The sequence below is a fragment of the Lutra lutra genome, chromosome 1 (genome assembly GCF_902655055.1).
Source record: "Lutra lutra chromosome 1, mLutLut1.2, whole genome shotgun sequence".
Classification (NCBI taxonomy): domain Eukaryota; kingdom Metazoa; phylum Chordata; class Mammalia; order Carnivora; family Mustelidae; genus Lutra; species Lutra lutra.
Window position 1 is genome coordinate 206,286,424 of NC_062278.1, and position 18,588 is coordinate 206,305,011.

The 18,588-nt window shown below is 49.9% G+C and overlaps 2 protein-coding genes across 2 annotated transcripts; both read left to right on the forward strand.

Annotated features, from left to right (window-relative positions):
* Nucleotides 1–2,828: 2,828 nt before the first annotated feature.
* On the forward strand, nt 2,829–3,089 carry LOC125090499 (40S ribosomal protein S29-like). Its single transcript, XM_047713255.1, has one exon. The coding sequence runs from the start codon at nt 2,829–2,831 to the stop codon at nt 2,991–2,993; it is 165 nt and encodes a 54-aa protein (XP_047569211.1). The 3' UTR covers nt 2,994–3,089.
* Nucleotides 3,090–4,405: 1,316 nt separating this feature from the next.
* Nucleotides 4,406–16,027, forward strand: ELP6 (elongator acetyltransferase complex subunit 6). Its single transcript, XM_047695215.1, has 7 exons — nt 4,406–4,574; nt 6,054–6,132; nt 7,784–7,854; nt 10,042–10,160; nt 11,762–11,963; nt 13,729–13,875; nt 14,978–16,027. Exons 1-7 carry the CDS (start codon nt 4,521–4,523, stop codon nt 15,104–15,106), a joined length of 801 nt encoding a protein of 266 aa, XP_047551171.1. The 5' UTR covers nt 4,406–4,520; the 3' UTR covers nt 15,107–16,027.
* The last annotated feature ends 2,561 nt before the right edge of the window (nt 16,028–18,588 follow it).

Sequence of the window (18,588 nt, forward strand, 5' to 3'; positions counted from 1 at the left end):
GGCCTCCAGAAGCACGGTGGGCTGGCTGGACGGAGGGAGCGGCGGGAGAGGACGTCCGGGCCGGACTGGGTCAGCTCCGCGGGTGTGTGAGGACTCCCTCTCTTACTCAGAGCAGGAGGGGCGCTATGGCCGGGGGAGGGGTAGGGAGGCGAGGACATTACTGAGGGAGGGCGACTCTGGAGCAGGAGAGCCCATGAAGAGTCCACCGCCAGGCTTCCAGGGAGGGGAGCTAAGGACTGTCAGCCCGCGGGCACCCTGGAAAGGCTCGGGACTGCAGCGGTTTCGGGATCGCGAGGGACTCGGGCGTCCTGCCTCTTTAGACAGTGTCTGCTGCCCTCTGGTGGACGTGCGGGAGATTGCCCAAGCCCACTTCCAGTTTTTGCTTTAGCGGGCAGTCTGTGGGTCCTGCGGGTTCATCTTCAACTTGGGGCTGTAAAAACTCTCTTGTCACAGGTCCTGGAAGCGCCAGGCAGCACTTGGCAGAAACAATTCATCAGGTTAGACACAGGAAGGCAAAGGGAAACTATGGTGTGGTTGCAACAGTATTTGGAGTGGAACTGGAGCAGGACTGTGTGATGTTTTCTACCAGGGGTGGTCAGAGACAGAAGTGGGGCAGAGGGTGCATCTATCTTCTCCCTTTTATTTCTCCAGTCCTTTCCACACCCTTGGACCCAATTTCCTGCATCAAATCCTTCGGTTTGAATTTTCCAGATTTGCATTGTTTTGTTCAACATGTGCATAAACTATGACCAGGAGCAAATCCAGCTCTCTGGGGACCCGAAGTTTATACAACGGGAGAGAGGAATTCTCATTAAGGAAAGGAATAGAGGGGCACCTGGGTGGCTCAGAGGTTAGGCATCCAGCTCTTTTTTTTTTTTTTTTCAATTTTACTTACTCATTTGAGAGAGAGTGAGAGAGCACATATGGAGAAGGAAAGGGAGAAGCAGGTTCCCCGCTGAGCTCGATCCCAGGACCCTGGGACCATGACTTGAGTTGAAGGCAGACGGTTAACCAACCGAACCATCCAGGCACCCCAGGAGTCCAGCTCTTGATCTCAGCTCGGGTCTTGATCTCAGGGTCCTGAATTCAAGCCCAGCGTTGGGCTCCATGCTGGGCATGGAGTCTATTGAAAAGAACGAACAAATGGAAGGGAGGGAGGGAGGGAGGAAGGAAGGAAGGAAGGAAAGAAGGAGAAAGAAAGAAAGAAAGAAAAAGAAAGAAAGAAAGAAAAACATTGTGAATAAAATATGAGATTTATAAGCTTCATGGTAAGTTCACCTTTCCTCTGACCCAACTATTTCACTCCAGATACATACCCTGGCAAGGTACCAAAAGACATGACTGAGTATGTTCACAGAGGTACTCTTTGTCAAAAGAAAATGCTGGATTTAACCCATCGCTATTGATAGAAAAAAATGGACAAATACAAGAGGAGTCAACATTTTATATTGAAAAGATACCTATTCTCAAACTGTATCTAATGATTCAATACAATACCAATCAAATTACAGCAAGATTGAATAGAACATACAACTTCCAAAACTGATGTATATCCCTTACTTCACACCAAACACAAAAATCAGTTACAGATGGATTAAAGATTTAAACATGAGGACACATCAGTGGCTCAGATGGTCAAGTGTCTGTCTTTGGCTCAGGTCATGATCCTGGGGTCCTGGGACCGAGTCCCGCATCAGGCTCCCTGCTCACTGGGGAGCCTGTTTCTCCCTCTGCCTCTTTCTCTCTCTCTCTCTGTCTCTCATGAACAAATAAATGAAATCTTTTTTAAAAAATTTAAAGGGGTGCCTGGGTGGCTCAATGGGTTAAGCCTCTGCCTTGAGCTCAGGTCATGATCTCAGGGTCCTGGGATTGAGCCCTGCTTGGGCTCTCTGCTCAGCAGGGAGCCTGCTTCCCCCTCTCTCTCTCTGCCTACCTCTCTGCCTACTTGTGATCTCTCTCTCTTTCTCTCTCTCTGTCAAATAAATATTTTTTTTAAAGTGTTAGAACATAATTACAGGATTTGGCTTGTTAGATGATTGAGAGGAAGGTTTGGTATTGGATGCTGTCAAAACAGGGTTAATTCTATGATCAGGTACCTTAATCTCATCTACAGGGAGGGCAGACAAGAGTGAGGCTAAAGCTGTGATGGTAAAGTAGCAGTAGTCATTAGCTGGGAGCGGGGATGTCTGGTTGTTTTGCGGCTTGGACTTGCTCTTGTTTTGTGTTCAACGTAACTATGGAGTGGACTAGTTTTGTCGTGACCCAGCATAATCAGCCTGATGTTGTTTTGTGAAATTGTTTATGCTAAACGGGACAACACCAAGAACTAGCCCCTAGATGCCAGGGCTGCTCTTCTCTCTTTCACATACTAGTAAGCATATAATGCCCCATTCCTGGCTGGAGGATCTAAGTAATTTTGACAGGGAGATTTCCAGCCCAGGTGGGGAATTTCAAATAAGTGAGTAATTACATACATGAAATTTATTTATAATTATTTCATTTATGTATTTGACAGAGAGAGAGGGATCACAAGTAGGCAGAGAGGCAGGCAGAGGGAGAGGGAGAAGTAGGCTCCCAGCTGAGCAGGGAGCCCAATATGGGGCTCGATCCCAGGACCCCGAGATCATAACCTGAGCCAAAGGCAGACGCTTAATGAACTAAGCCACCTACGTGTCCCCAAAAACTTTTTTTTTAAATTGAAGTATAAACATACAATGTTATAGTAGTTTCAGGTGTACAATATAATGATTCACCATCCTATACATTTCTCACTGCTCATCAAGGTAAGTGTACTCTCCCTTCTGCCTTGTTGCATCCGAGAGAAAAAGATGGCTCACCAGGAGCTCTACTGCAGCCATCTGAGGAAAGATGGCCAGGGTTCTTGCTACATCTGCTCAAACCAGCAAGGTCTGATCCAGAAAAATGGCCTCAATATTTGCTGCCAGTGTTTCTGTCAATATGCGAAGGATACAGGCTTTATTAAGCGGGATTAAGTGAACTTCCTTGAATGGGTCATCCAAAATACCTACCTTAATGCCAACTCATTGTACATAAAATAAAAATATTTTTTTAAGATTTTTATTTATTTGACAGAGAAAGATACAGCGAGAGAAGGACAAGTAGTGGGAGAGGGAGAAAGAAGTAGGCTTCCCGTGTAGCAGGGAGCCTGATGTGGGGCTTGATCCCAGGACCCCAGGATCATGACCTGAGCCAAAGGCAGACATTTAAAGACCCAGCCACCCAGGCACCTAAAAATATTTCAATTATGAGTGTTTTAATGTGGAAAAAAAAAAAAAAAGATAAGTGTACTGTTACCTCCTTTATCTATTTTACCACCCCCCCCACCTCCCCATCCACATCTATCTTAACCTTGTGGTATGCACTGGAAACCTTGGTCCTCTTTACAGTTCTGGCCAGATGTTTACCCCATACACACAGCTATGCTCTGCTTCCAGCCTATCGATAAACACCACTTCATTTGAATTTCACCTGAACTCCATCCTTTCCCAAATCCTGAAACAACTGCCTTTCCTTTGCTCCGTGAGGTCCCAGGACTCTACTGGTATGCTACTTCTCTCCTTGCCATGAGTCAATAAACGTGATTTTGTCGAACTATAGGACTGTCCCTGGCGCTCTGAGGCTCACTGTGGTACAAGAGAACTATATATAGTAAGTTAGATATAAATGCTATGGAAAAAAGAAAGCAGGGGTTAAGTGTTGGGGAAAGGACAGTTTGCAATTTAAACAGAATCGTCAGAGAAGGCCTCGAAGATTAGTGATATCTGAGCAAAGACCTGGAACAAGTGGGGGATTTTTAAAATCTTCTGAGTGTCTGGGAGAACAGCATTCCAGGAGGGAAGCACAGTTGGTGCAAAAGTCCTGAGTGGGAGCATGCAAGGTGTGGTGTACTCCGATCACATTTTCATAGTGAGCCTACCTTGATAACCTCTTTAATTCCTAACCTATCCTTACCCCACCGTTACTCCCTTACCCAGCTTCTGCTTTTTTTTTCCCCCAAGAACTCTTCCATACACAATCCCGTGATTATTACGTTTGTTTTCTGCTTTCCGAGAAAGCGCGGGCATCCTCACCCATCTCGTCCCTAAGTAGCCCGAACTTGGAGACTTGGGGGACACACAGCAGGAGCTCGACAGGTACGGGTGGAGGGGCTGATTGCACTGTCCCGAGGCCTGGGGCTGGAGAGAGAGCGAGGCCAAGGGAAGGCGGGAAAAACCCGTCACGCGGGCACTCGGGGACCATCTCCTGCCGGGCCTATCCTCAAGAAGTCAGCGCAGAACCTGCGCCCCCGCCCCTACCCCAGCCGGAAGCGCACCCTCGCGCGTGCGCCCGCAGCGCCCAGGTCCAGGCGCCCGCCTGATTGGCTGCGGCGGCGCCAGGAAGCGGTGTTACGCGTGCGCGCTTTCTCCGCGCGCGTCCGAGTGGTGTGCAGCTCCCTGGTCTCTGTCGTCCCCGCCTCAGCCCCGACTCCGGGTCTGGGATAGTCGTGCCCGGAGCTCGGGATGTTCCCAGAACTCAATAACCTTCTCAACACCACCCCTGACAGGGCGGAGCAGGTAAGAGGCCGCGTGGCGGAAGACCGCATCCCCGGATGAAGCGCACGTGGACTCTTGGGAAAGACGCAACGTCCGCGGGCACCGAGGCGCCTGGGAGTTGTAGTCCGGGGAGGGCCGACGGGGGACCTGGGCTCGGCGCGGGCGCTTCCGGAGGGTGGGCCTCTCAAAGTGCCCTGGAAGCTTGGCCGCCTCTGCATTGGTTTACGTTCCCAGACCTGTACGCGGGGGCCCTGTGCGTGCTCAGTGGCTCCTAGCGCCCAGAGGAGGAGGTTTTCTGAGAGTCGGGAGTTTGATTCTCCCCGTTTCCCAGGAGACTAGCTTCTCGTTCGCCCTGAGTTTCTCTCTCTGGCCCTGGGGCATTGTGCAGGTCGCAGTGAACGCTGCTCCTCTTCCTCCTCATGGTCTTGAATGCTGCTCTTCCGAGTTGCTCTCAGCCAGCGTCGGCTTCTGTCAAGTCGGCCTGGGGCACGACAGCTCCGCCACTTTGTTTTCTCCGCACTCCGGGGCATCCCGAAATTTTTCACATTTTAGCCCGGGGCTTCTTCCGGGAAACCAACCTGATTTTTACAAACTGTCCTCCCAAGAAAATGGAAAGCTCCACCAGGCAGCCAAGACACCATGTGTACCAGTCGGACCTTTTTAGGAACCTGTGGTGTCAGTTGCCCAAGCCTGCAGATGGCACTGGTGACCTTCCTAGTTACCTCGGGCACCTCCAGAGTGCTCAGCCCAGGGCCGGAGTGGAGGAATGGGGGGTCAGAGTGGGCACCAGGAAATGACAGCACTGGAGGTAACCCTCAAGGTCTGATAGTGCAATTTTTCAAATTTTATAAGTGAAAGAAAACTCACAACATGAAAGTGTCTTATCAGATACCATTTGATCCCAACCTCCCCTTTGACAGGGAACTAGAGGTGGCTGGAGCAAGGCAGCCAGCCCCTGTGGAGTCCATCTTTAGATATAGTCTTTCCAGGACTTTCCATGACCAGAGCTCTCATCCAGGGCCACTGGGATGAGAACCTTGTTACTGGAGGTCTACCAACTACTACTTCTCCCCTCTCCCCCCACCCTATTGGACAGAATTGGTATCAGAATTAGAAATAGGAATTAAGTTGGATCAGATTAGTTTTTTGAATGCCCGTTCCCATCTTGGCAGGCTGTGATTTTTATTGGATTCTGACAGTAAAGCTTCTTTTGTTCAGGGTCTTGTTCTCCCCAGGACTGGTCCCTGAGGTACCATGGTGAATGAGGAAGATGAGGCACTTCATTCTGCTTGCCTTGGAGAAGTAGAAGCCAAGATATGCTTACCTATAACAAGTGATTTAATCAATCACTTTAAGCAATCACTTCAAGTATTGTTTCTTTCCCTTGTTTTGACTTATTTCCTTCTTTTTGGTAATCCGTGTGTGTGTCTCTGTGTGTATAAGATACTGACCTCTTTCCAGGAAATCTAATTCACCTTTTTGTGTTCTCTTAACTTTTAGGGGAAACTGACTCTACTCTGTGATGCCAAGACAGACGGCAGCTTCCTTGTGCACCACTTTCTCTCCTTCTACCTCAAAGGTACAGGATTCATTGATGTTGTAGAAAAAGAAACCTAAGGCAAAACGCAATGGGAATAGTATTAACCAACCAGGGCTTTGGTGTTTGGGTTGCCAGATGGCTGTTTATTAGGTCGTAGGTTACTTGACCATCTTGCTCCCCGCCCATCCTCCCAAAGGGTGGTATGTGCTCTCTGTATCCATGTTGTATCTTCTCTTCTCCACCAAGTGTGTGTGCAGTCTCACGGAGACTCTTGTGGCCTCTTAATTTAGTTGCTCCTTGGTCCTTGTGTACTTGAGGTCCTTGGGCCCTGGATCCATTGACAAGTTGCCCAAGCAGTAGATGCTTCCTAAAGAACGTAGGGAGGGAAACTGTAGGGCCACTGCAATTTATAGACAGAAGCAGATTAGAAGAAGAAAACAGCCGATGAAAGAGAGACTCATTTATCAACTCATTGCTTCTTGAGCCCCTGCTGAGCCAGGCCAGGATAGAGGGCAGACGTTTGGCACTCTTACTTGTAATAATTCACAGCTCTGAAAATTGTTTTCTTTTCCAGATGATGTTATTGTCAGCACTGAAAGAGCAAGAGAATCTACAGATAAATTATTAGAACTAATTGTGTTCCGTAAGGTAGCTAGGGCCTTATAACTTCTTGGATATAAGACCAGTTTTTATTTTTTTATTTTTTTATTTTTTTTTATTTTTATTTTTTTTTAAAGATTTTATTTATTTATTTGACAGACAGAGATCACAAGTAGGCAGTGAGGCAAGCAGAGAGAGGGAGGGAAGCAGGCTCCCTGCTGAGCAGAGAGCCCGATGCGGGGCTCAATCCCAGGACCCCAGGATCATGACCTGAGCCGAAGGCAGAGGCTTTAACCCACTGAGCCACCCAGGCGCCCCAAGACCAGTTTTTAAAATCACTTGTATTTCTGTATACCAAAAATAAACAGAAAATATTATTTATTTATTTATTTATTTATTTTTAAAGATTTTATTTATTTATTTGTCGGGGAGAGATTGGAGAGCACAAGCACAAGCATGGGGAGTGTGCAGGCAGAGGGAGAAGCAGGCTCCCTGCTGAGCAAGGATCCTGATGTAGGACTCTACCCCAGGACCCTGGGATCAAGACCTGAGCCAAAGGCAGACTCCTAACTGACTAAGCCACCCATGTGTCTCAAATAATGTTTTTTAAAAACCACAGTTGGATGAGGCACCTGGGTGGCTCAGTGGGTTAAGCCTCTGCCTTCAGCTCAGGTCATGATCTCGGGGTCCTAGGATTGAGCCCCACTTCGGGCTCTCTGCTCAGTGGAAAGCCTGCTTCCCCCTCTCTCTCTCTGCCTGCCTGCCTCTCTGCCTACTTATAATCATTCTCTCTATCAAATAAATAAATAAAAATCTTAAAAAAAAAAACCACCATTGGTTTAAAGTAGAACAAAGTAAGGTATACCTAGTAGTACATGTAACAGAATTACATCTCAGGGTCGATGAAATAAGACATTATTATCGTATGTGAGAAAATGTGCGTCTTAGAATGAAATTGGGTGTGTCATATTGCAAGGCCCCTTGAGTCTGTCTAGACCTGCCCCAGTGCTTTTGTTTCCAGAAGTGTGAACTATATGAGAGTGATTGTAAGTGAAGACTTCACTAAAAATCTGTTTGTTTTGTTTTCTAGCTAATTGTAAAGTCTGCTTTGTGGCACTCGTCCAGTCCTTCAGTCACTACAATATCGTGGGAAGGAAGTTGGTAAATATCGTAGACCTCCGAGGTGCAGTCCCTGAGTGTGTGGGTCACGCCGGTGTGAGTGGGGCCAGGGCGGGTCTCCCCTCTCTGGGTTGTAGAGAACTTAGCAAGAGAGTGACTAAGGAAATCACAGGGTGCTGAACCCCTTCTCCGGAGGGCTAAGGCAGCATCTCTTCCTGTTTTATTAATTTAGTTTATAGAGCCACATCTGTTGTTACTCCAGTACAACTCTACTGACTCCGGACCAGTTACGGTTTTCTCCTTCTCAGTGTGGACTTTAATCTTAATTTTGCCGAGTTGGAGACCACAGCTTGTTCCACCACCGAACTGAGTGCCTCCTGTCTCTCTCGAAGTTTAGAGCTTCCGTCTCCCCGGACGCGGGGAGAGGTGCTTTTGTCACCTGCTCCTTATCTCATCTCGGCCTGTCCTTCATCTTCATCGATGCAGGCAGGAAAGCACAAGACGGCCAAGAGGCTGGTGAACTTTCTGGCCTAGCCTAGGCCATCACACCTCAGAGAGGGAAAGAAACAGGCCACTCGTTAGCAGTGATGTGCTGAAATGTCGCTTTTCCTCCTGGGCCACGTCCCCGCCTGATGTCGCTGCGATGGGGAGAAACAAATGAGAGGATGAGAGGAGGGTAGACTCTTTCCCATCCTCTGCAGAGAAGGAAGAAGTTCCTGTGTTAGAGGTCAGAGCGTGAGCTCAGGGAGAGCAGTCATGTTAAGAACACATTACATTCCACATCTGTGAAGCACATCTCTGTGACCCTAGCGTCTGTGTTTCTGGATGAGAAATCAGTGTTGGCTCATGTCCAGATTGGCACCTTTGAGTCGTCGTCGACACAGCAGGACTGGCACACGCAGCACTGGGCACGTGGAGGGGTGGAGTGTGAGCCTCCGTGCTGTGGGTATGTTACTGAACTGCTGTTAGCGGAATGGTAATGAGTGAGAGCAGAGGTGAGGAGCAGGAGTCTTTCTGTCTGCCAGGGGTCACTGTGGGGCTGATGGCCCTGCCCAGTGAAGGGCACCGGGGTGTGAATGAACACTTGAGACTTGGCCTAGGGGCATGAAGAGTCTCGAGAGTTCCATGTGACCTGTTTCTGCACAGATAGAGCAGTGGGCTGCCTATCTAGATTGTATCCATCTTTGGGAGTTTGTCGAAATGCAGATCGTTGGGCGCTGCCCGCAGATCTTCTGGTTCTGGAAGTCTGGAGTGGCGCTCCGGGATCTGCCTTATAATCGGGTGACTCAAGAGCTTCTCGGTCGGCTAGGTCATGAAGAGCCCTATTGAGAGGTTCTGGTCTAGGGGCTCCTGGCTGGCTCAGTCCATGACCTCTTGATCCTTGAGCCCCATATCGGGTGTAGAGATTATTTTTAAAAATAAATAAACAAACTTAAAAAAAAAAAAAAAGGGCTGATCTAGAGCAGGGGTTGACCAATCTGTTTATGAATTGTGTGTGGCTGCCCTCACTCTACAGAGCTGAGGAGTAACGGCACAGATCGTGGCCCGCGAAGCCTTTGCTGCCCCCTCCGTTGTGCACCTCCGAACTAGTGCGTCAGGAGTTTGTGTCACCCTAGCTCTCGTGGGAGTGCCGCCTCTGAGGAAGAGGGAGGAGAAGGAGAGCCTGCTGCTGATGAGATCGTCCTCTGTGGCCGGCAGCCTGGCAGTCGGTCTGGGAGCTGTGTTACTGAGAACCTCAGAGCCCCGCTGAGGTCCTGTGCCGCTGAGGCGCACCTGACAGGGTTTGTGAGGTCCAGAGCCAGTGTCTGGCCCTTTCTTCTGCAGCCAGCGTTTTTCAGACCTTGGTCATTCTCCCACCATTTTATTGTCATTATTATCGTTTCTAAATGTGCTTAACTTGGTAAATACGTACATTTGAAGAGTTTATGATAGACTTTGTGATACTATTGCAAATTAAAGCCAAGTATTGAGCCGTCGTGAAAACGGACGTGTAAGCAAAACGTCAGTTCTTTTCGAAGTGACCATTAAATATAAAGGCAGACCTGAGCACAGTGGGGCTGGTGGGTTGGGGACACCCAGTGGAAAGAAGGCACGGGCCCCAACCGAAGGTGGACAGCTGCACATTTACGGGGCTTAGAATGTGTCCTGTGCCCTCTTGTGAGCTGGAGTCTGGCCGCTGGGGTGGGTTCACCTGCGAGGCACCGTGATTCACTCTCCCGTGTTGTTTAGGGTGTCAGCCTGACTGCAGCCCGGGAATGTGGGCAGCTTGTGTTCCTCGAGGGACTTAAGTCTTCGGTGGATGTCTTCTTCCGGGCGCAGGCAGAGCCACACCCCCTGCAGTTCCTCAGGTCAGTCAGCCCCCACCCCTGCCCAGAAGTACCCACTGGGTGGGGGGACCCAGATCAGGCTTGCCCTGTGATTCCTTGTCCCTGGCATGTGGCGTGTGAGGGGACGGAGCTGGCTCCAGAAGGCAGACGCTTCCCTGGTGTTGCGGCTTCATCAGAGAGCCCTTGGCTCATGGGCCTCATGGGACAGAGGGCGTATGGCTGACCCAAAAGTTATAGAAAGCATTATTTGCTGGGAGTATGGAGAACAGTATGTTTTTTCCAACCCTGGCTCAGAGCCCTAGCACACACCTTTGTTCTGTTTTTGGCTCGATATACAGGGCTCAGCAAAGTACGGCCTGTGGGTCAGCTACCTGTTTTTGTAGATAAAGGTTTTTTTAAATATATTTTTATTTATTTATTTGAGAGAGAGATCACAAGTAGGCAGAGAGGCAAGCAGGGGGTGGGGAAGCAGGCTCCCCGCCGAGCAGAGAGCCCAATGTGGGGCTCGATCCCAAGACCCTGAGATCATGACCTAAGCTGAAGGCAGAGGCTTAACCCACTGAGCCACCCAGGTGCCCCTGTGGATAAAGTTTTATTAGAATAGCTGCATTCCCTTGTTTGCATATTGTCCTGGCTGTTTTGCACTCCAGCGGCAGGGTTAGTTGTTGAGACAGAAACCATAGGACCCACAAACCTCAAATTTTACTGTTGGCCCTTTAAGAAAAAAATCTGTTGATCCTGGGTTTGCTATTCTGAGACTGGTTTTTCTGTTTCTTGTCCTTTATGAGTGTCAGACGTAAACACAGCTCTGTGCAGACCCCCCACGTGGCTGCTCTCCTTTGCTCCACAAGGGAGTCCCTGTGGGAGCTCTCCCCCCCCCCCCCCCCCGCCCCATAAGACCAGGCCTTGTGCAGTGGCTGGAAGGCGGTGTAGAGTCAGAAGACCCCGTGCCCCGGCCCTGTGCGTGTGATCTTGCACATAGCCTTTACCATCTCCGAACCTGGGTGTCTTCGTCTGAATGATGGGCCTGGTTACACTTCACCCCCAGGCTGTAGGAAGTTGCTGTCCTTGCTGTTAGCGGAGCTCAGACCTGGGGTGTGGGCTGGTGCCTAGGCCCTGTGCTCTGGTGCTTTTTGAGTCTCTGTTGCTGGGAGGTGTCCGCCCCGGGTAGTCACTGGGGAGGCTTGTTCAGAAACAGGCGGAATCTGTTAGGTACACAAACAGCCCTTAGACCTTGGTCCCTCACCTGAATTGCTGTTTAGCTTTTTGTCCCCATGATGGCCTCCCGGGAAGGCTTCTCCTGCCTGCCTAATCCAGGTTAATCTTCCGATGCTTTAGCTCTTAAGTGGAGGGGTGGCATGGTGTCTCTTGAGGGTCAGGGAAGCTGTTTATTTTGTGTCCCCCAGTGCTTTGTACCTCCTAGGCCTCAAGGAGTGTTTGAAGTACAGCTCGCTCATGTATGCACACATACCTTTTCTTTCCAACCAAATCAGGAACACCTTCGGCCAAGGCCTGTGATCCAGTTCTTTGCCTCCCCCCGGCCCGTTCCTGTGAGGCTGCTCAGTCCCAGATAAACATTTGTAGAGAGAGAACTCTCTGACGAGCCGTGCTTGATGTTCCAGGGAGGCCGATGCGGGGAGCCTGCAGCCCGTGTATGAGTTTGTCCGAGAGGCTCTGAAGCCCGTGGAGGACGGACAGGCCGCATGGAGGTACCCGGTCCTGCTGGTGGACGACCTCAGTGTGCTGCTGAGCCTGGGCCTGGGGGCAGTGGCTGTGTTGGACTTCATGCACTACTGCAGAGTCGCCGTGTGCTGGGAACAAAAGGTATTGATCGGCCTGCTCTCCGTGCTCCCGCCTCTGACCTCCATGGGCCCAGGCGGGTCCACACCTCCCTTGCTTGCGGTGCTCTTTCTTGTGGATTCGCCTTGGGGTTTGTCTTTATGCTGGTAGGCCCAGAAATCTTTTGGTCTACCATCCTCCACTCCCCTGCTTGCCACTGTTAAAAAATAGGGGCCCTCCAAATGAAAAGGTTGACCGGTACTGTCTTGACGGTAGCCGGTCGTGTGTGGTACTATAGCAGTCCTAGCTCCGGCACACATTGCCTCGTGTCCTGGGAGAAGTCATTGTCACTCTGCATGGGCTTTGAAGAGCAGTTGAGGTATAAAGTGCTGTAAAAAAATTGTGAGATGTGATGCAAGTATAGGACATAGCTGTTAACTGTCAAACAATGAGGCAAAAATGGGGATTTTGCCGACACAGAGCAATGGGAGTAGACCCACCTATACGATTTAGGAATGGCTTCGGTGCCTGCCTTACGGGAACCCAATGGCAGAAGTTTAGTGACACAAAGCTTGCAACACACCCACACAGCATCTGGCCCCCGGCGTCCGTTCTTCGGCATGTGATGGTGCCCCTGGCAGGAGCCTGTGGCCCTCAGCGCCATATGGTCAGGCTGCGGTGCTGGGCAGAGGTTGGGGTGAGCTAGTGGAGTCAGCCGGGGCTGCATGTTCCCAGCAGGGCATGTTGAACCCTCCTGTGCAAGGGCCTGCCTGGCAGCTAGGCTCGGGGGAACTCCAGGGACCACAGGGCTGCAGTCACGGGGCCGGGAGCCGGCGACAGAGAGAACGGGAGGAGGAGGGATGGGAAGGGGCGTGGAGGGAGCGATCAGCCACACGGAGGCAGGTATACTGCCTGCAGCTTAGCATGCTCTGTGGCCTGCTGCTACCTTCGTTTTGTAAAAATACCTCTTTCAGTTGAAAAAGTAAAACTTGAGAATAGTTTAAAAAAAAAAGTAAAAAAAGGTAAAAAAAAAAAAAAAAGGAAAGAAAAAAGTAAATAGCACAAAGAGTAGTACAAAGTAGCGGTCTCTTTCCCCATGTGGATATCTTTCCCGAGAGTCTGTGCAATTGTGAACGTGTTTTATGTAGTGTGTGTCTGTGTTTTTCTCCACGTCGCTGGTCACCTGCCGTACCATTTCATAGCACACCTGTATCTTGGTGTCCGTTGTCTAAGAACAGAACATTCGGGTCTGCTTTATTCTTTTTAACGACTGGACAGTGTGCCTCTGAAAGGACTTACAGGGTATCTCCTTCAGCGGGTCGACCTCCCCCTGTGGTTCTGGTTGGCCAGCTCCTACCTGCCCTTCTGACTCTGCTCATGTGCGGCCATCTCCTGACCCTCTCCGCTGGGCCAGATAGGATGCCTCTTCCTGGGCTCCCTCAGTCCCCCATGCTGCCTTTTCTCCTGGCCTGTGTCCTCTGTTGTCTCCAGGCCCACACCACTGCCCTCTGATCCCTGCTGCAGTCTGGCACGTGCTGAGCACTCAGGAGCCTGGCAGAAAGGCGGCACTTTCTGCCAACATGGAGGACCACAGGCCAAGCTTGGTTTAGGAGGGATTGAACGGGTTGGATGTGCTGGCGAGGCTGGAATTAGGGGCTTGGAGCATAAGCAGGCATCCTTCCTAGCCACAGCAGTAGCGTGGTGGCTGATCAGGGTGAAGACGTGCAGAGGATTTGAGGCCCTGAAAGCCCGGGGCCCCCTGATGGCCCTGCCTGGAGGAGCAGCTTCTCAACTTGGCTCTCTGTTGCAGGGGAACATCGTGGCCCTGGTACACGACAGTGGAGACGCCGAGGACGAGGAGAATGACATCCTCTTGAATGGCCTTAGTCACCAGAGCCACCTGATCCTGCGGGCTGAGGGCCTGGCTACGGGCTTCTGCAGGGATGTGCACGGGCAGGTGTGCAGGGGCTCACGGGGCACAAGTTGCTGCTTCTGTGCCTGAGCCGAGGCCTTATGTGGGATGGTGTTGGGCCCTAGGGGTTGTTGGGTTGGGGCGTTCCTTCGGGTACAAGGGAAACCTCAGGAGTTGTGTGAATGCAAGACGAGTCTGTTCCAGATGGGGCTAGCCTCACACAGCGGTGCACATTTTCCACGGTGGTCCCATTTGTGCCCGAAGTGGGACTTCTAAAAAGGAGACCGCCATCTGAGCAGAATTCTGTCCAGCAGCGGAAGGCCTCTGCAGGGCCACAGCAGGCTTGGTATACTCAGCAGTGCTGCTCTTTTTAAACTACAGACCTGGGAGGACCATACCCATGGCTGGGGTTGCTGCCGCCCCCGCTGCTGCCTCTGACCAGAATGTTTGAGAACTCGGGCAGAAGCTTAGAGTCCTGTCTTGGGAAGGAGGTCAGGTTCTTCCCCCATCTAAGGGGTTCTCTGCCTTCTAGAACTTCTCTCTCGGAATATCCCCCAAAGCCCCTGCCACGGCTTCCAGGTTACTTTGACATTGACCACTCTTGACCCATTAAGCATGGGTGAGAGTTTTGGCCCAGAGTTAGAAAAGAGAACAAAAGGGCAAGCCCAGGGATGCTGTGTTGGTGGCGCCTATGTGCACCGTGTGAGGAAAGGGGTCAGAGGAGGTTCTCTGAGGCCAGGCCCCCAGAGTGTTCTCGCATGCCTAGCATTGAGACATCATCAGAATAAACTTCTAGCCTTCCTGAGCCTGATTGAATGTACTGACTCTCATGAGCTGATTTTCAGAATCAGGGTAGCCAACAAAACCACACATAGAAAAAAAGACCAAAGAGAAAATAAAAACACTTAAGTGGTTTTTTCCCTGGATGGCTGTTTTCTTTTTCCTTTTCTTACACATATTCTGTAACGAGCAGCTATCACTCCTAGACCGAAGGGTTAGTTTTAGTTAGCTGGTAATAAGCTTTGTTTCCGAAGCATGGCTGTGTGGCACATGACTGGGACCCCCTACAGGCCTCGGTCGCAGGGAGTGGAGGAGGCAGGGACGTGGGAGCTCTGCTTCTCTTTCATTCTTCTCCTTGTCCCTGTAGCTGAGGATCTTCTGGCGAACACCATCACAGCCTGCAGCCCAGCGGGACCGGAGCCTCACTTACCAGTACAAGATACAGGACAAAAGTGTGTCCTTTTTGCCAAAGGAATGTCTCCTGCCTGTTCTGTGACCTGATTGAGGAGCACATGGAGCGACCTGGACCATTTTCAGATGTGAAAGATAGAGTGATGGGTCAGAATGGACCTGTACACCTTTGAAGTGGCATTTCAGCCTGGACCGGCAGTCCCGCTGCGGTTCAGGGCAGTGGAATGGGGCTGTGATGGACGCCCTCGTTCCCTGGGCCCTGGGCAGAAAACGCAGAGAGGAGTGGTAACCCAGCCTCTGCAGAGAGAGATGCCACATGTTGAACCCGGGTGAAAATGGTGCTGGGAGCCTTCCCTTAAATATGCTTTCGCCTCAACCACCCGTTTTTCGCCGTTGTGACTTTCAGACCCAGAGTGGGTATGAATGTGCCAGCTAGGAGATGGTCCCGGGTGGCAGGCACCCAAGGGACGCCGTGGGTAATTGTGGCTGGCATGAGGAGAGCCCCATATCTTGGCTTCCTCGTGATGGGCTGTCACATTTCATTTTTACCCGCGTCCTGCAGAGGCATTTGCCCTTCAGTCCAGTAAGAAAACCAGCTTAAAGGGGTTTGGCAGCGCACTCAAGGCTGGAGAGCAGCTGTACGCACCAGAGCCTGACTGAAGTCCGCACTTGCTGACCGAGCCTCCCAGAAACCAGGGGCAGGCCCCCCACTTGATTGACGGCTTCACTCCCTCCTGGTTCTGGGGTCCCTGGCATGTGATGCTTCCTGGCTTGGTGAGAGGGGTAAGGAGTGTTCTTGCTGCCAGGAGGGATGGGGCCTTGGCAAGTTGTTGCCTCCCTCACCTGTGAAGACCAAAGGGGTGAGCTCTAGCCCCAGTGTCCCATCGATGCCCGTCAGTCAAGATGGGCTCAGGATAGACCCCAGGGGCAGTCCCTTAAAGTGGGTACATTTTTGTTGTATGCAGATTATACCGCAATGAATTTGATTTTAAAAATAAATAAAATGTGGGACGCCTGGGTGGCTCAGTTGGTTAAGCAGCTGCCTTCGGCTCAGGTCATGATCCCAGCGTCCTGGGATCGAGTCCCACATCGGGCTCCTTGCTTGGCGGGGAGCCTGGTTCTCCCTCTGCCTCTGCCTGCCATTCTGTCCGCCTGTGCTCCCTCTCTCTCCCTTTAAAAAAAAAAATAAAAAATAAATAAATAAATAAAATGAAACAAGAACACTGCTCTGCAGGGACTGAGGAAATTTATATCCGTTTTTAAAATTTCACTTCTCACATTTTTTAGTTTTTGTAAAAGGGAAGAATTCATTTCTCCTCCCCTCAAGTCATACCATTGTGTTGGTTATCCTACTAATAACCAGTAATAGTAGCTACTTTTCTTCCCAAAATATCACAGATCTGATAGAATATTTGAAAATTATGGTTATTGAAGAATCTAATGATTCTTTTATGAATACTCCAGTATTAATACCAGCTTCATCTGAGCTACAGTTCTGAATGGGCATGGCACCCCGAATCTTTTTTTTTTTTTTAAAGATTTTATTTATTTATTTGACAGAGATCACAAGCAGGCAGAGAGGCAGGCAGAGAGAGAGAGAGAGGGTGAAGCAGGCTCCCTGCTGAGCAGAGAGCCCGATGTGGGGCTCGATCCCAGGACCCTGAGATCATGACCTGAGCCAAAGGCAGAGGCTTAACCCACTGAGCCACCCAGGTGCCCCCGAATCTTTTTTTATATGAATGTTGTTATTCTGTTTTTTCACTTAATTTACAATTTAAATTCACAAATTTACTTAATTCACTTAATTAACTTCATTTAATTAATTTGTAAATTAATTTAAAAAATTTTTTAAAGATTTTATTTATTTATTTGACAGACAGAGATCACATAGTAGGCAGAGAGGCAGGTGCGCGGGGGCAGGCTCCCCGCTGAGCAGAGAGCCTGACGCGGGGCTCCATCCCAGGACCCTGGGATGATGACCCAAGCTGAAGGCAGCGGTTCAACCCACTGAGCCACCCAGGTGCCCGATTAATTAAATTTTTTATATAAGATTTTATTCATTTGAGAGAGGGAGAGGGAGCACAAGCTGAGGGGAGGGGTCGAGGGAGAGGGAGAAGCAGAAGCAGGCTCCCCACTTAGCAGGGAGCCCGACTCGGGCCTCTGTCCTAGGACCCCGGGATCATGACCTGAGCCAAAGGTAGATGCTTAACTGACGGAGCCACCCAGGTGTCCCTGAGTTCACTATATTTTAACATTTAATGGTTATTGAGCATTTTATGGTGTCATTATCCTAATTTGCTCAGCTATTCTCTGAGGGTAGGTTCTTGGATTTGGAATTATAAATTGTGTTACAAATACTATTTTATTATTTTTAATCTCATTAAGATGTTATTTTGGGGGTATCTAGGTGCTCAATTGGTTAAGCATCTGCCTTCAACTCAGGTCATGATGCTAGGGTCCTGGGATCAAGCCCCACATCAGACTCCCTGCTCAGTGGCAAGTCTGCTTCTCCCTTTCCTTCTGCCCTTCCCCACTGCTCGTACTTTATCTCTGCCCTCTTCAAATAAATAAAATCTTAAAAAAAAAAATTATATTGGGCGCCTGGGTGGCTCAGTGGGTTAAGCCTCTGCCTTTGGCTCAGGTCATGATCTTGGGGTCCTGGGATCGAGTCCCACATTGGGCTCTCTGCTTGGCGGGGATCCTGCTTCCTCCTCTCTCTCTCTCTCTCTGCCTACTGTGATCTCTCTGTCAAATAAATAAATAAATCTTTTTTTAAAAATTATAAAGAAAAAAAATTATAAAGATTTTGTTTTTAAGCAATCTCTGTCCCCAACATGGGGCTCGAACTCAAAACCCTGAAATTGAGAGTCACATGCTCCACCAACTGAGCCAGCCAGGTGCCCTAGGAATTTTATATACCGTACCTATTTGAAGGTGGGATAAATACTTGTTTCCTGAGAACATTATACAGTCATTCAACAAATACTAAGCACCTTCTATGTGGCAGGCTGCTGTAGGCACTGAGGGTATGACCATGACAGAGCAGGTCCCAGCCTGCAGGAAATTGAGAAGTAATCTGTGTAGCGTTAGACTGTGCTAAGTGCTATAAATAAACAGGGTAGGGGCACCTGACTGGCTCTGTTGAAAGAGCATGTGACTCTTGATCTCCTGGTTGTGAGTTCAAGCCCCACACTGGGTATAGAGATTACTAAAAAGAAAATAAACTTTAAAAAATAAAAAAAAGAGCAGGGGAAGGGGCCCTATGAAAGTGAGGGATGATGAAACTTTAGTCTTCTCCCTGAAGTGGAGTTTTGAATTAAAGCATGGATTGGGGCACCTGGATGGCTCAGTTGGTAGAACATGTGACTCTTGGCTTCCAGTCCTGAGTTCAAGCCTCATGGTGGGCATGGAGCAGACCTAATTAAAAAGGCAGAACAAAACGTGGACCGGCCCTCACGTGGTATCATATTGCCCTTCAGAATGATGGAGCTGGTTAACAGTGGTCTGTAAGGGCGCCTGGGTGGCTCAGTGGGTTGGGCCGCTGCCGTCGGCTCAGGTCATGATCTC

Bases quoted from the DNA above. Each gene is read 5' to 3' on its own strand.
- ELP6 (XM_047695215.1), top strand. From the start codon at position 4,521: ATGTTCCCAGAACTCAATAACCTTCTCAACACCACCCCTGACAGGGCG. The intron at 4,575-6,053 runs GTAAGAGGCCGC...CTTAACTTTTAG, and splicing joins CCCCTGACAGGGCGGAGCAG to GGGAAACTGACTCTACTCTG. The intron at 6,133-7,783 runs GTACAGGATTCA...TTTGTTTTCTAG, and splicing joins TCTCTCCTTCTACCTCAAAG to CTAATTGTAAAGTCTGCTTT.
- LOC125090499 (XM_047713255.1), top strand. From the start codon at position 2,829: ATGGCTCACCAGGAGCTCTACTGCAGCCATCTGAGGAAAGATGGCCAG.